Source organism: Muntiacus reevesi, chromosome 3, assembly GCF_963930625.1.
Source record: "Muntiacus reevesi chromosome 3, mMunRee1.1, whole genome shotgun sequence".
Lineage (NCBI taxonomy): Eukaryota > Metazoa > Chordata > Mammalia > Artiodactyla > Cervidae > Muntiacus > Muntiacus reevesi.
The window spans coordinates 123,920,662-123,935,176 of NC_089251.1; the positions used below are offsets into that span (position 1 = coordinate 123,920,662).

Genomic DNA, 14,515 nt, shown 5'->3' on the forward strand with positions numbered 1-14,515 from the left:
CTTTGGTGTGTTTGTTGTTGTTACTATCATGTTGTTAGGCTCTGGCTCTGAGTTTGGTGGTGTGGGGGTGTGAGTTCAAATGTAGTCTCTGTAGGTAATCTCCCTGATGGATCAGCTGGTAAGGAATCCACCTGTAATGCTGGAGACACAGGTTCGATCCCTGGGTTGGGAAGGAGGAATAAGTTTCCTCCCTGTAGGAGGAAATGGCAGCCCACTCCAATATTCTTACCCAGAGAATCCCATGGACAGAGGAGCCTGGCAGATTACAGTCCGTGGGGTCGTAGAGTCACGCAAAGAGACATGACTGAAGTGACTTGCAGCAGCAGCTAGCTTACACATTGCACTCCATAAGCAAGCATTCTTGCTTTTGGGGGATTTCCCATTCTGCCTCAGACCAAACTAAAGCTGACTTCTGAAGAGTGGCTGGATGCCTTTAGCAGAAGCAGAAAAAACATCAACATGGGTGATGAGTATCTATATGTGCTTGCATATTAAGTCACTTCAGTCGTGTCTGACTTTTTGTGACCCCGTGGACTGTAGCTCTCCAGGTTCCTCTGTCTGTGGGATTCTCCAGGCAAGAATACTGGAGTGGGTTGCCATGTCCTCCTCCAGGAGATCTTCCTGACTGAGGTACAGAGCCCATGTCTTATGGCTCCTGCACTGGGACGTGGGGTTTTTTACCACTAGTGCAACCTAGGAAGCCCCAAGTACCTATATACCCATCAGGAAATTGAGAAAGAGGGTAAAATTAAAATCAATGTTCCTCATTTCCTAAGCATGTCATTAAGATGCTTACTGGTAAGATATGTGAATATCTACAGGCCATAATATTTTTCCTGGTGGAAGGCTGTGACCAATGATAAAGTCCACAATGGAAAAGAAAAAATTAAAACCCCTTCTCTAGTTGCTATTAGATTCTAAGAAATGGGCTCACCAAACTGTATGAAATGAGTTTCTTACCTGCCTTGTCACCATCAAATCTTAATTAAGTGAAAATTCTTAACTCCTGAGGCCTACTTAAGTTCGGTAATATAAACAAATATGGTTACAACTTAATACGTGTTAGAAGGGCCATGAATAATTTATTTTAATACAACAAAGAACATTTATGCTTTGCACACAGACACTCAACAAACACACACACGCACGTCACATACTCAGCTTACACCACCATACACGCACACACACAAAACTGCAATGTTTTTGCATTCTCCCTTGGTGCAGTTCATCTTGCAGGGCTCTATTTTCTGTGAAGTTTCTAAATATCTTATGTTATTAATAAAACTAATGCCATTTGGATTAGAGGGTATTATTGTTGTTTAGTTTCTCAGTCGTGTCTGACTCTTTGCAACCCCCATGGACTGCAGCAGACCAGGCTTCCCTGTCCTTCACCATCTCCCAGAGTTTGCTCAAACTCATGTCCATGGAGTCAGTGATGCCATTCAACCATCTCATCCTCTGCCATCCCCTTCTCCTCCTGCCTTCTGTCTTTCCCGGTATCAGGGTCTTTTCCAATGAGTTGGCTCTTACTCTACAGACATTGCCCACTGAAAGCTCTACAGTTAGAAATAAGAGGTTTTATTGCGTCCATTGAAACTCCTTCAAGATATCTAAGCCTCTCTCATCGCTAACTCTGAGCCATTCAGTCTTGACTTTTATAGTGGGAAGTAGTGAGCCTCAGTGCTAAAAGCTTAAAAAGCACTTCTGCCTGGGGCCAGGCTCTGGAGAGACCATAGAGAAGGAGGAAGTAGCTACTTGTGCTTTATTTCCTTTAAATAACGTAGACAGTAGTGAGCAGAACCTAGAGAGGCACTGTGGACCGGCCTTGTTGTGTCCTATGAGAGAAAGGCTGAAAAGCACCCAAACTCTCAGGCAAAGGGAAAGTCTATTGGAAATGGAAGAGGAAAATGAAATAAAATGAGTCATCTAAACATTCTCTAACAAGGAAGTAGTAATGACAATAAATGCTGAAAAGCTCTACAGGTAAAATAAATTGGAATAAACCTAAAGATGCTTGCTAGTAAAGAAAGCAAGTGGAAATGAACAGGAAGTACTTTACCAGCTGCTCAAATTAAGCTCTGTGGATTCAAGTATGATGTAGTGTGTGGTTGTCTAAGTCTTAACCACCAAGGTTTCAGTTACTCTGCATGCCTAACGGTACTTTCTGAGTAATTTTTATTGAGTAGATTCAGATGCGTTGTCAAAGAAACAAGAATCTCTTGTCTTCTGATTTCTTTGATTCGGTGAGAATGTCATTTGCTATTTGTACAGCCTGTTCAAATGTACTAAAAACATAAGCATTTTAGAGGTGACCTCCGAGCTTGTTGCTTTAGTTTGTTGCCTTTGTTTTCTGTGTTTATCACTTTGATTACTCTCCACCAATGTTCATTTTCCAAATTTGTCTCTTTGGTTCTGCCCTCCCTCCCCACAGCCACCATTCTCTCTCTCACCTTTATTTCACTGCCAACTTTTCCAGGATGTGACCTATAAGTCAAAAATGTCTATTTCCTCTCATTCATTTCTTGGCTCCACTGCAGACTGCATCCCACTTCACTGTTCAGCAGAAACGGAACTCAAAGGTCAAGTATTGTCCTCACCTACACCTTCTTCTCAGTGCATTCTTGATGTTAACCTTGTCTTCAAAAGATAGGCACAAAATCAAATTGTGATCCAGAATAAGACCATATAAGAGACAGTTTCCTAAAGATACCTCTCCGCACTCCCTACAAGACTCTCTGGTGGTTCAGTGAAACACTCATCTTAGTACTGGTGTGAAGGGACTTTGTGTCACTTATCAGCTGACCTTAAAAGAGAGAAATTATTCTGAATTGTCTGAGTCCAACCAATTTAATCATATGGGGCCTTAAAGAGCTAAGGCCAACTAGAGTAGAAAGATGCCGAGGAGAGATGTTTAGGAGAGAAAAGAAAAAATCAGATTGAAAGTGTGAGAAGGATTCAACTCATTATTGCAGGCTTAGCAAGGGACAGTGAGCCAGAGAATGCAGGCAGCTGCTGGAAGCTGATAATTACTCCTGGCTGACAGACAGCAGGAAACTAAAACCTCAGTCCTATACCTGCAAGGAATTGAATTCTGCCAACAAACTGAATGAGCCTAGAACCAGGTTTTCCTCTGGAGCCTCCAGAAAGGGACATCACCCTGGTGACACTTGGATTTCAGCCTTGTGGGGCTCTATGTAGAGAATCAGCTGAGCTGTATTATACCCAGATATCTGTCATACCCACAAAAACTATGAGGTCATAAGTGAGTGTTGACTTAAGTCAATAAATGTGTGGTGATCTGTTACAGCAGCAATGGAAAACTAATATAGACTACTAGAACTTTTTCTCAAATTTTGGTATCTTAGTAGTCAAATTTCCATTTCTTCCAAAACATGGTTAATATTTACCATCTTAATTATATTCCAAATATATTATCTATTGAAACTGCAAACTTGATTTCTCTATCTGGACACCATGGGGCCAGACTTTGAATACACATATAAGAATTTATGCATCTGTGTATTTTGTTCTTTACATGCATGTACATGTATAGGGGTGTCTATACATAAATACATACCTAGGTTGTTGTTCAGTCACTAAGTCATGTCTGACTCTGTGACCCCATTGACTGCAGCATGCCAGACTTCCCTGTCTTTCACCATCTCCCTGAGTTTGCTCAAACTCATGTCCATTGAGTCGGTGATGCCATCCAACCACCTCATCCTCCTCCTGCCCTCAATCTTTCCCAGCATCAGGTTCTTTTCCAAAACCTAGGTAGACCTAGTAAATATCAATCACAGTCAATAAATAATAGTTTACATATACACATATATAGGAATCTTAGCAATTATATATACACATATGTGTATTTTTCCACAATATTAAGTAAATAATATTATTTTGTGACAATCTTGTAAGCTGTATATTAATTGCTTCGTTATATATGTTAGAAATAGGAAGACAGAGGTCACGTAGTTAGAGTTCATCTAGTAAGTGGCGGAAGAAAATTGAAATATAGATCAGTCTGGATCTAAGACTGCAAGGTCCTTAGTTTTCATCTTGCTTATCTCTCATGCTGGATCAGGTCCTACACCCATCTCTGCCCAGATGCCTTGTGTCAGCCTCTTTCAGCTTCCTTCTACAGGACGTCTGGATGCCACACGACACTGCTAGTTTTCCCTCTGTAGCTCTATGCCTTCTCAGTTTCCTAAGTTGCTTTCTATTTATCATATATAAAAGAATCTCGATTGTGTTCTCAATTTTATGCTACTCTCTTCTCCAAAAATTCAGTTTACTTTTAAACTCTCAATTGTAGCTCTTTCAGTGACTTTCAGCTTAATATCTCCAGTCCTGACTCTTCCCTGAGTTCCAGGCATGTATATTAATATAACCATGGTGCTTAAAATGCCTGTTTTTCGATCTTCTTGACATTTCTAAATCAGCACTTATAGGAAAAGAAGTCTTCTCTTCTTGCTAGCCTTCGTCCCTCAGTCATATTATCCATCACTTTGGTGGCCAAACTCAGAGGCCTATTAGCCCCTTTGGACCTCTCTTCTGGCTAAGAGCATGAGTTCTGGACTGGACTAACTAGGTTTATATCTCATCTGTGTTATTTGCTTGGAACCTTGGACCAATTGCTAAGCTTCTCAGGACCCAAGTATCTTCCTCTGTAAAACCGAGGGGGTGATAAAAGTCATAGTAATACCTCACGAGGTTGTTGCGTGGTTTAAATAAGACACTGTATTTAGACCAGCACCCAACACCCAGTCCTTGCTTGATGAATTTCAGCTCTCATTCATTTTCCGTTTAATTGAGTCGGACACAACTGAGTGACTTTCACTTTCACTTTTTCGTCTGTGAAGTCTACGGTTAAGTTTCTGATGCCAACTTTTCTGCCCACCGGCACTCCATGTTAATATCTGAATCAATGCAGACTACCTCTGAATCATATTCCCCAAAATCTAGCCTACATATAATTATAAAATGAATCTTCCAAAGGCACTACTTTAATTATCATTCAAAAATCTTTCAGTGGTTTTCTGTAACTTTCATGATACAATGGAAACTTTCATTATCTTGGCTTTCAAAGCCTTCCCTGAATTGGCCCCGACTTCTTTTTTTTTTCTTCTTCCAACTTCTGTTTTAAATTGTTTCTACCTTTCCTCTCCCACTCAGCCTTTGACTGTAGACAGGCTGGGCCTCCTCTTTATTCTTAAATATTAGTTATTGTCCTGCCTTTTAGCTTTTGTGATAACTAATTAACACTAACATAACTAACATAACATAATTAACACTAACATAACTAACATAATTAACACTAACATAACTAATAATTATGGTAAATATGTGCCAGGTATTGTGTTGAAACTTTCAAGGGTGTCATCTCATTTGTCCTCACAAAAACACTATGGGTTATCTACTGTACTATTCCTATTTTACAGATGAGAAGACTGAGGCCCAGAGAGGATGATATCAGCTGAAGGATATACAGTTAGGAGGTGGTGGTGGACTCAGGATTTGAATCTAAGCTGATTGCAGATTCCTGGTTTTAACCACTGTATCTTATGACTTCTCTGTGCTTCATTCCCCTTTCCTAGAGTGTTCTTTACTCTTTCCCTATCTATTTGACTCCCACATATTCAAAGTCTCCCTTATGTTCTGTCCTTACTATAAAACTTTCCCAGTCTCCTTTAAAAACTCTAGTGAACTCCTCTATCTACAAGCTTCTCGAGGCTAAGAAGGATGTTACATATTTCTCATGAAGCCCAGCAATACCTTGAGCATAGTAATTAATTAATTCTGATCATTAATTGGTACCAAATTTCTTTACTAGTGAAACTTGACAGTGATTCCTTGTGGTGGAGCCAGCTGATTGATTTCTCTTTATTACCCATTTTTTCCCAGTGACCGAGTTAGGTTCTTTGATTGCTAACACATGTCTGAACTTAAGCAGAATAGGAAATTTTTTGAATGGTATCATGGAATGCTGAAACAGCAGACTTGGTCTGAAATCAAGGATAGCGCAACCCAGCAGAGGTCCCCGACAGGGCCAGCGCATGGAACACTGAACTCCATGCTGTTGGATTTCCCCTCCTTCGCAGTCACCGCAGGTTGTGTCTGTCTGGCCTCCCCCCATGATGCCCAGCTATGCCTTTTTTTTTGCCTGTGTTCAAGGGAGCTGCAATCAACAGCTTAGCAAGGAGAGAAATGAGTCATTCTCATATTGCAGAAGTTGGGGAGTGGGAGGGACTCCAGGATAAAGAACTGTGGCGCCTAAAGAGGAATAGAGGAGAGACGAGATGCAACTACTAGAAAGAGAGGAAGTCACTTATGAGTTGCTCAAGATTACCAAATGCTTTGTTATAAGACAGCATTCCCATCTTCTAAAATTAGGAGTTGGGGATTTAGGGTAACATGAACAAATAAGAGGGTCCCCCAGATGGACTTCAGAGATTTGTGACCCCTGGCCACACACACACAGTCCCTGAGTCCTTACATTTCCTCAGTGAGTGAGTCCAGTTCCTGTTAGATTCTCAAATAGGTTCATGATCCAAAAGGGTTGTGAAATACTACTTGCAGCTATTGAAATAGAAACATAATCTTACCTCAGGACATCAGGTGACTCAAAGGCAGAGTCTCATAATATCATGTAGGGAAAAAGTTAAATTTGAAAATTCTGAATATGCTATAATGTACCTGCTCATGTAACAGATGCCAGAGTTACTCGGAAGGTCAGCTCTCTTTAGAATGAAAGACCTACAGTGGAATTTCTATCTAGCCCATGACCATGCGTCAAAAGGGCTTCTGCTCTCTAGAATCCTTGGATGCCTTCTTAACCAATTGCAGAATAACAGTACAGCTTACCTCCTCAGTTGTTATTTTTATAGCATCTTACTGTTTTTCTCATAGTTTTTGAAAGATCCTTCCTCAGTCTCCATACTTTGGCAGGGAACGAGCAGTATCTCTTTATATCTCTCTCTCCAAATCTCTGCATGACAGAGTAGAGGTAATGAGTAGCTAGAGTCTGTAAGAAGAAGAAGACTTCTTACAGATTAAATAATAATTATTAATGAAAGTGTTAGTTGCTTAGTTGTATCCAGCTCTTTGCAACCCCATGGACTATAGCCCACCCAGATCCTCTGTCCATGGAATTCTGCAGGCAAGAACACTGGAGTGGGTTGCCATTCCATTCTCCAGGGGATCTTCCCAACCCAGGGACTGAACCTGGGTCTCCTGCATTGCAGGCAGATTGTTTACCATCTGAGCCACCAAGGAAGTCCTATGAGGCTTATCAAACAAGCAAGTGGCATCTATTTAGTGCCGTGTCTTTTTGTTGTTTGTTTGTCTGCTTGTTTTTAGATTTTTTTCTTTCCCAATTGTGTATGTATTTTTAAACATTTGTTTATTTTTGGCTGTGTCTGGTATTAGTTGCAGCATGCTGGCTCAGTAGTTGTGGTGTGCGGACTAGTTGTGTCAAGGCATGTGGGATCTTAGTTCCCCGACCAGGGATGGAACCCATGCCCCTTGCGTTGGAAGGAGGATTGTTAACCCCTGGAGCACCAGGAACGTCTTGTCTTTGGAACGAGCTGGTTACATGGGAGCTACCTTGAGGGTCACCGCCTTCATTACAGAATCAGAACTGTGTTTGCAGAAGTGGCTTCTCAGGGCGAGATGAGTGTCTTATCCATCGTCTTAATGACCTGACTTTCCCCACCACCACCACCACCCCCACCACCAAAATATGGCACGGGAGGAGCGTCCAGTGTTTAGGGGAGAAAGCCATGGTTTTAGAAGAATGGCAGAGAAGGCTTTCTCAGGAAGCGACATTTGAGTAAAGACCTGAAGGAAGTTGAGGAAAAGCCACATGGATACGTGGGACCGCTGACTTCTGGGTGGCAGCCAGCCTGGGCCTGCCCTATTAAGTGTGTCGAGCTCTAGAAAGAGAAGAGAAGGCTCTGGAGCAAAAGTTCCCACAAAACCCACAACTCATTGTGCTAACTCACTGGTCCTCTCCTCTTGTCATTGTCCCATTTCCACCTGTACCCTCGGTTCTGCTCCAGCTAAGACATGAACACCAATAGCAGCCTTGTTATTTTTCTTTACAGTTCAAAACTCACAGAACATTGAGAGCATTTTGCACAGAAATTGTCCTTCTGGTTGGACTTCTTGTGTGTGTCCGCAGTGCTCACCATACTGCTTTCTGTGCAAAGATGCCCCCACCAAGTGTCTGTGAAACTGACTCCCTGACCTAAGAGTGGGCAGTTACTCCATAATGCCGCCTGCTCAGAATTTGTCTCCTGGGAGAGTTGGTTCAAACTTGTGTCTCAGTGGTCATGAAGATCAGTCCTCAATGGAAATATTCCTTCAACCATCTTTTAAACCCCAGATTGCTTCCTAGACAAGCAATGGTTCCGTTAGCACCTACCAAACTGATGAACACCCCCATTAAGGAGGTCTGTCCTGTAGATGAAAAAACAAACTCTTTAAGAATTTGAATGACTGTCTCACACAACACTTATTTTTTGAACTCATCTTTCTAATGTTTAATCTAATCAATTATTCACTAGTCCCATGGCCTCCAACTACTTATCTCACACACTTCATCACAAGTTCTCTCACTCTCAATAAAGTTACCTTTTAAAAAAAAAAAAGTTGAATGCATTCCCATATTCTATGTTTATTTATAAACTGTACAATCCTTGCCAATAGCTAATATTTCAAAACACAATATACATAGGGGGCAAGTTCATTGTTAAGCATAAGATATACAAGTCCCTCAGTTCTTTTATTAAACAGTTATATTCTGAGGATCTTCTGGAAGCAGACACAGTTCTGATCACTACACAGTGAAGAAAGCAAACAAAATTCCCATACTCCTGTGGCATAGAATTTAGTGGAGGATGAAAGATCATAAGTAAAATAAATAAGTAAACTGTACAGCAGTGTCACATGACAGTGAGTGCCTTGGAAAAAAATAAAATAGGAAGGAGCACTAGAGTGGGTTTTAGGGGGGAAGTGCAATTTTAAATTGCGTCAGAGAAGGGGAGTAAAGATCTAAAGATTAGGGAATTAACTGGTTGACTGTAACCATATGACATAGAGAATGAAGGTGTCCATGTCAATGCATTATATAAATATTAGTAAAGCATAGTTTCTTTATTTAGATGACTAATATAAATGGAATTCTAACATTTTCCCTTGTGCCTAAGTGGAAAGACCACTGATGTAATGAGCAACTGACTTAAACAGGTATATTATTGCAGTTCACTTTTGAGATCTAGCAGGTTGCTGTTTCCTTCTCCAAGGAATCTTCCCCACCCAGGGATCAAACAGTTCTCCAAGGGATCTTCACCATCTGAGCCACCAGGCAGGCAGATTCTTCACCATCTGAGCCACCAGAGAAACCCCCAAAAAAGATTATTGCAGTTCACCTTTGGAATCTAGCCACAATGGTGAAGTTTGGATGGCTGTAGCACTAACAGATATAGCAGTGTAGAGTAAATTAGCTCTTTGATTCAGGCTCAACTTGGTTCCGAGGGCGAGTTTAAGATCCTATGGTTTATTTATCTGTGAGCAATTCTCTTAAACATCCAGAGTCATTTTGTGCTTTTTTGTCTTGCTTTAAAGCAGGTGATTAGGGGGGACACATGCACAAAAGTGCATCTGAACAGCTGGTAGTTACTCACTCACAGGAAGCGGTAACTGGGTTTTCTTTTCCTTTCTGTTGAGTTATGTTAATGTAGAATGAGCATTTCCCTTTTTACCAGAGAAGAAAAATTTGTTCGGCCTGGTGAAGCTTCAGGAGGGAGAGACTTAAGGGAATTGATATTTTTAAATATCTTGCTACTCAAATAACAGCAATACAATGAGCTTCCGAGGAAAGGTTTTTAAACGGGATCCCAGTGAATTTTGGAAGAAGAGACGAACAATGAGGAGAAAAAATCAAGAAGAAATCCACAGATTTACCTCTGTAGGTATCTGAATGTTGATGTTTGCTTTTCATCTTCTCTTCAATACTTTAAAAAGAAAAAAAGTAGTTCTGGCATGCTAATCTAACCTAGGGTGATGGGCAAAGTCTTAGATGGAACAGAATATTCAGCCCAGCTCATAAATATCCTTTTTTACTTACATCATTATTTTTTAATTGCTTCCATCATTATTTTAAAACATATTGGAAGAGGTTTGAAGTACTTAAAATACTACTAACTTATTTAGAATATTGGAACTACTACCATCATTATTTTAAAACATGTTGATAGAGGATTTAGAGAGTTAATATTGCTAGAATATTCTCCTTTTTTAAAGAAACGTCTATAATTGCCTCAATTAAGAACCCAATTGATGATGTGCTACAATGGTGTTTTTAAAAAAGTATTACTGCTCTATTTTTATCGTGTACCACTCATGATTTGTTTTAAAGTTCTTAGAAAGAGCAACCCAAAATAGGAAAGGAAATGTAAATAACTATTTAATTAAGTGAGCTGAGGGAGAGAGTAAAAATCGGTAAGTTCTAAAGGTTAAAAAGGTTTGGTTTTGTTTACTGTTAAAAATGTTTCTGCCTTAGGGTTGGTAAACAAAATGAGAGCTCTGAAAATGAGTCCTTATTACAGAATTCTAGATTTCTATCTGTCAGTATCAGGGCAGACGGTTAGAGCTTCAGTGATTCATATGTAATGTGGAAGGCCCACTTTATATGATGAATGATTGGGTACTCTTTTTATAGGAGTGTTTATTTTACCATGTGGTTTTTTTTGCTTGTTTTTCTTCAAGGCAAGGGTTCTTGAGCTCAGCACTACTACCATTTTGGGTTGGAGATTTCTTAGTTGTTTGGAGCTGTCCTATGCGTTGTGACCACGTCTAGTGACAGCCTGGACCTTTACCCAGGAGATGCTGGTGGCAAGCTCTCCCCTGCTGTGACAAGCAAAAATGTCTCCTTGCATTGCCAAATGTCCTCTCGAGCAGGGAGAGTGATGTCCAGATTAAGAACCACTGCTCTACAGATAAATAATGTTTTTGTTCATATAAACATTTTTTATCTAGAAACAGAACAACTTAAAAAACTATATATATTTGATCATATAATGGTTGTTTATGAATAGCCATTGAAAGAATATGAAAAATCAAATTAATGAATAGTCACTCAGGCTTTGATAGACCAAAATCAAGTACGGAATACTCCATCTCACGTAGCAGTGGTTCTCTTTATACTTAGAATTGTCTGGTGATAATTTAATGGGAGTAGAGTTTACTTGGAGGTTTGGCTCATAGGGTTGATGCCTTGCTGATTCTATCTCAGGATCTTAGTAGTACAGGTCTCCCATTGGCAAACATGGGCAAATGACCCCTTTGACCTGTTCCCATGGGATGTGCCCAGGTCTTTCCATTTAGTGTTTCCTAAGGAGACTATGCTGAGTTCAGACTCTAACCTCTTGGTCCCCACTGACCCCAAAGGATGCTCAGTTGTGACGTCTCCACTGGCCCCATAAAAGCCTCATCAGTTGTTTACCATTAGCCTGTTAAAGAGGATAAGTATTTGGAAACTTGTTTGCCTTGAGATTATGTTAACCTTCAGACCAATCCAAAAAATGTGGTTTCCTAGCTGCCTATCTCTCAGTGAAATTTAAAAGTCCTAAGGTTATGTCACCACAAGACTTACTTCTTTTTGTGTCCACTGAAAGAGATAACACATAGGAGAAGAATGTGTCTATCTTACAGAGACCACAAGAGAACAGGATTTGACGTTAGGACAGTCCCAGATGTCTCCCATATAATGAAACTAATCACTCCATGAGTTATCTTAATTGAATTGGAAGGTATTGCTACTGAAAAGTATGGGGAAAGCAGCCAGTAAGGATGGTGTGTTTTCCCACAGCATTCAGTAGCTGTGCATTCACATTTAATTAAGATCATTCATATAGTGATTAGCTTTCTTCTGTGGAAGGCGCTGGGGACTCCCTGATGCTGTTGCCTGCTTTTGGTCCTCCTAAGATAGGCATATCTTCTTTCACAGCTTGTCTCTTCTATTGAGTAGGGGATTGTAGTATTATCCTGGGACTTGGCTTTCATTTGGGGGAAAAAAAGAGAGAGAGAGAGACTCCAAGAAAGTGAAGCATGTAATTAGAGGGCTAGGGGGTCATTCTGACTGTCACCCACCCTTCAGGTGACCTTGGGCAGTTTACTTAAATCATTCTGAGCCCTAGTTGCCACTTTCATAAAATGTTCCTAATGATACCTGCCCTGTCTTAAGATTTTTTATTGGAATTCATTTGGATCTTATGTATTCTGAACATGGTTTGAACACTGTGAAAAATTATGAGCTGCAAGTATTGTGGATTACTAATAAAACCAAGTAAAATATCAAGGGCCAGGGAAGGGGGGGATATAATTGCAGAGTGAGATTGTTTTTTTCAGAAATTGAAACATTGAAGCCACTGAGCTGTTGGTGACTCCTTCCTTCCAGGACCCTTTTTCAGTGACAGAGTCACTCAGTAGACAAAATTCTGAATTGCTGGCGTTGAGGGGGGCTGTGACATCATTCTGTGTGTCAATGGAGGTTTCCTTTGAAATACCATTTCCCACCCCACTCTCACCATAGCCCAGCTTAGCTGAAACCCACCCAAAATCAGATTGGACTTTCCACAGCACACTCATCTGAGCTTTTTAAAAGTTAAACCAACATTTCTAGACCAGCTTCTGAAATGACTTGATAGGTGGTAAGGAAGAAGCAATTCAAATGTCAGAGTGCCCAACAAATGAACATAAGGCTTATAATTAGGTCAGAGAATAAAATGATTTCTTTTGAATTTTTAGATATACTCATATATTGTTATGAAAAGAGAAATAATGATCACTGGAAATAATTATCATAGATTGCAGTTTTATAATGATCATGTGTATTTTGAATTCCACAAATCATTTGGTTTCTTTTTTTGAAAATCGCTCAGTTGTGTCCTACTCTTTGTGACCCCATGGACTAAGTCCACGGAATTCTCTAGGCCAGAATACTGGAGTGGGTAGCCTCTCCCTTCTCCAGCGGATCTGTCCAGCCCAGGAATCACAGTAGTCTAAAATACTTAACTGGACGTCTATGACTTCCTCAATGGTATACAACTCAAACTTTATATTCTCATGATCTAGGCTAACAGTTTTGTTTGTTTCTTTTTCTTCAAATGCTGTTTAAAGCTGTTTATTTAACTCTGTTGAAATTTTTAATTGTTTTGGAAGCTTCCCTTATCAATTCAGTTTTCAAGTATCTTGTCTAAGAAATTGCTTTCCATGTTTAAACCACTTATCACAGACAATATACAATACGAGACAGTGTAATAGCATTATAAGAGAAGTTTGAGGAAAATGAAACTTACTTGTTAGATCATCAAGTAGAACTACTTCCCTTAATTTCTGAAGTCTGTTTGGTGTTCTGTAGTTGAAGTTTTTCTCTTTAACTGCCTTTCTATTTTTATTTTTCTTTTTTTATCCAATCACTCAGTATGATCTCTGGTGCATAGAATGAAAGTTAATAACAAGGTAACTTCCTAAGTTTCATGTCCTAATTTGGAAAGATTAAGTGTACTATTAAATTGAGTTATGATATCAATCATCTGTACTACCAGAAAAACGTGAAATTCATTTAAGTAAATGTGAGTTATTATTTTTACTTTGTTACTGGCTTGTGGTTAATTAATCTGTAGGATTTCCAAGTGTTTGGAAAATTTGGGCTACAAATGACAATTTCTCCTCCTCTTTAGTCACTTAGCAGTCATGTAGCCTGTTAGCACTTTAATAGAAAATTGAAAATTGTAGAAAGCTACAAAGGATGTAATCTGAATGACTTTAATGTATCTCCCACATATGTCATGTTATTACATTTTGTCCTGTTGTCTTTCAAGTCTGCTTTTTATCTTTACTCTTCCACATTAATGTGGACAGCTTCTCCCTGATCATCTATGTTGCCTTACTTACTGATACTTTTTTATACAAACATTCACTGTTACCTCTTGGGCCTATTTTATAATGAACCAGTTAACTGAAAGGAAGCATGGGATGGAGACCCAGAAACCAAGAGGATGGTTCCAGGAAATGATGAAATGAGACTGAATCAGGGTTGAAATACAGTATAAAGCAGGGATGAATGCTGTAAATGGGCAAGGCAGAAGGAAGCCATGAAACAGGACTAAACGGGGGATCTGAATTCAATCCAGACCATGGAAATGGAGAAGTGTAAGTTGAAACTGGATCTGAGGACTCTGCCTGTGGCGGCAGTGATGGGGAACAGCTAGCTCAGATGCCGCAGAGATGCAGAGAGGATGCTTTTAAAATCGACTTAGGATTAGTACCTGCAACTGAACCAAAAATGCCCTTACTTTCCTCAAGGCTGAGTGCCAGGAGAGGGAGATGAGTGAAATCCAGAGAGAGATCAAGTAGAGAACTGCCAAACAGGGCAAAGCTTGACTTCATAACGATGCTCTTTACAACTAGCTGATCAGGAAGTGGACCGTTTGTTGGGGTGGGGGGCGGG

At 40.0% G+C, this 14,515-nt stretch overlaps 1 protein-coding gene across 7 annotated transcripts in view; it reads left to right on the top strand.

The window, feature by feature from the left end:
* DOCK10 (dedicator of cytokinesis 10) overlaps positions 1-14,515 on the top strand; it is a 295,733-nt gene that overhangs the window by 100,411 nt on the left and 180,807 nt on the right. The window contains exon 1 of one of the 7 annotated variants that reach the window (XM_065930454.1): positions 9,783-9,970. The exons of 5 other annotated variants lie outside the window; for them this stretch is intronic. In XM_065930454.1, coding sequence (XP_065786526.1) covers positions 9,866-9,970 — 105 coding nt within the window. In that variant the 5' untranslated portion in view covers positions 9,783-9,865. Of the gene's footprint in view, positions 1-9,782; positions 9,971-14,515 lie in introns of those variants that run through there. One more of the 7 variants, XM_065930457.1, reaches the window with a different exon arrangement.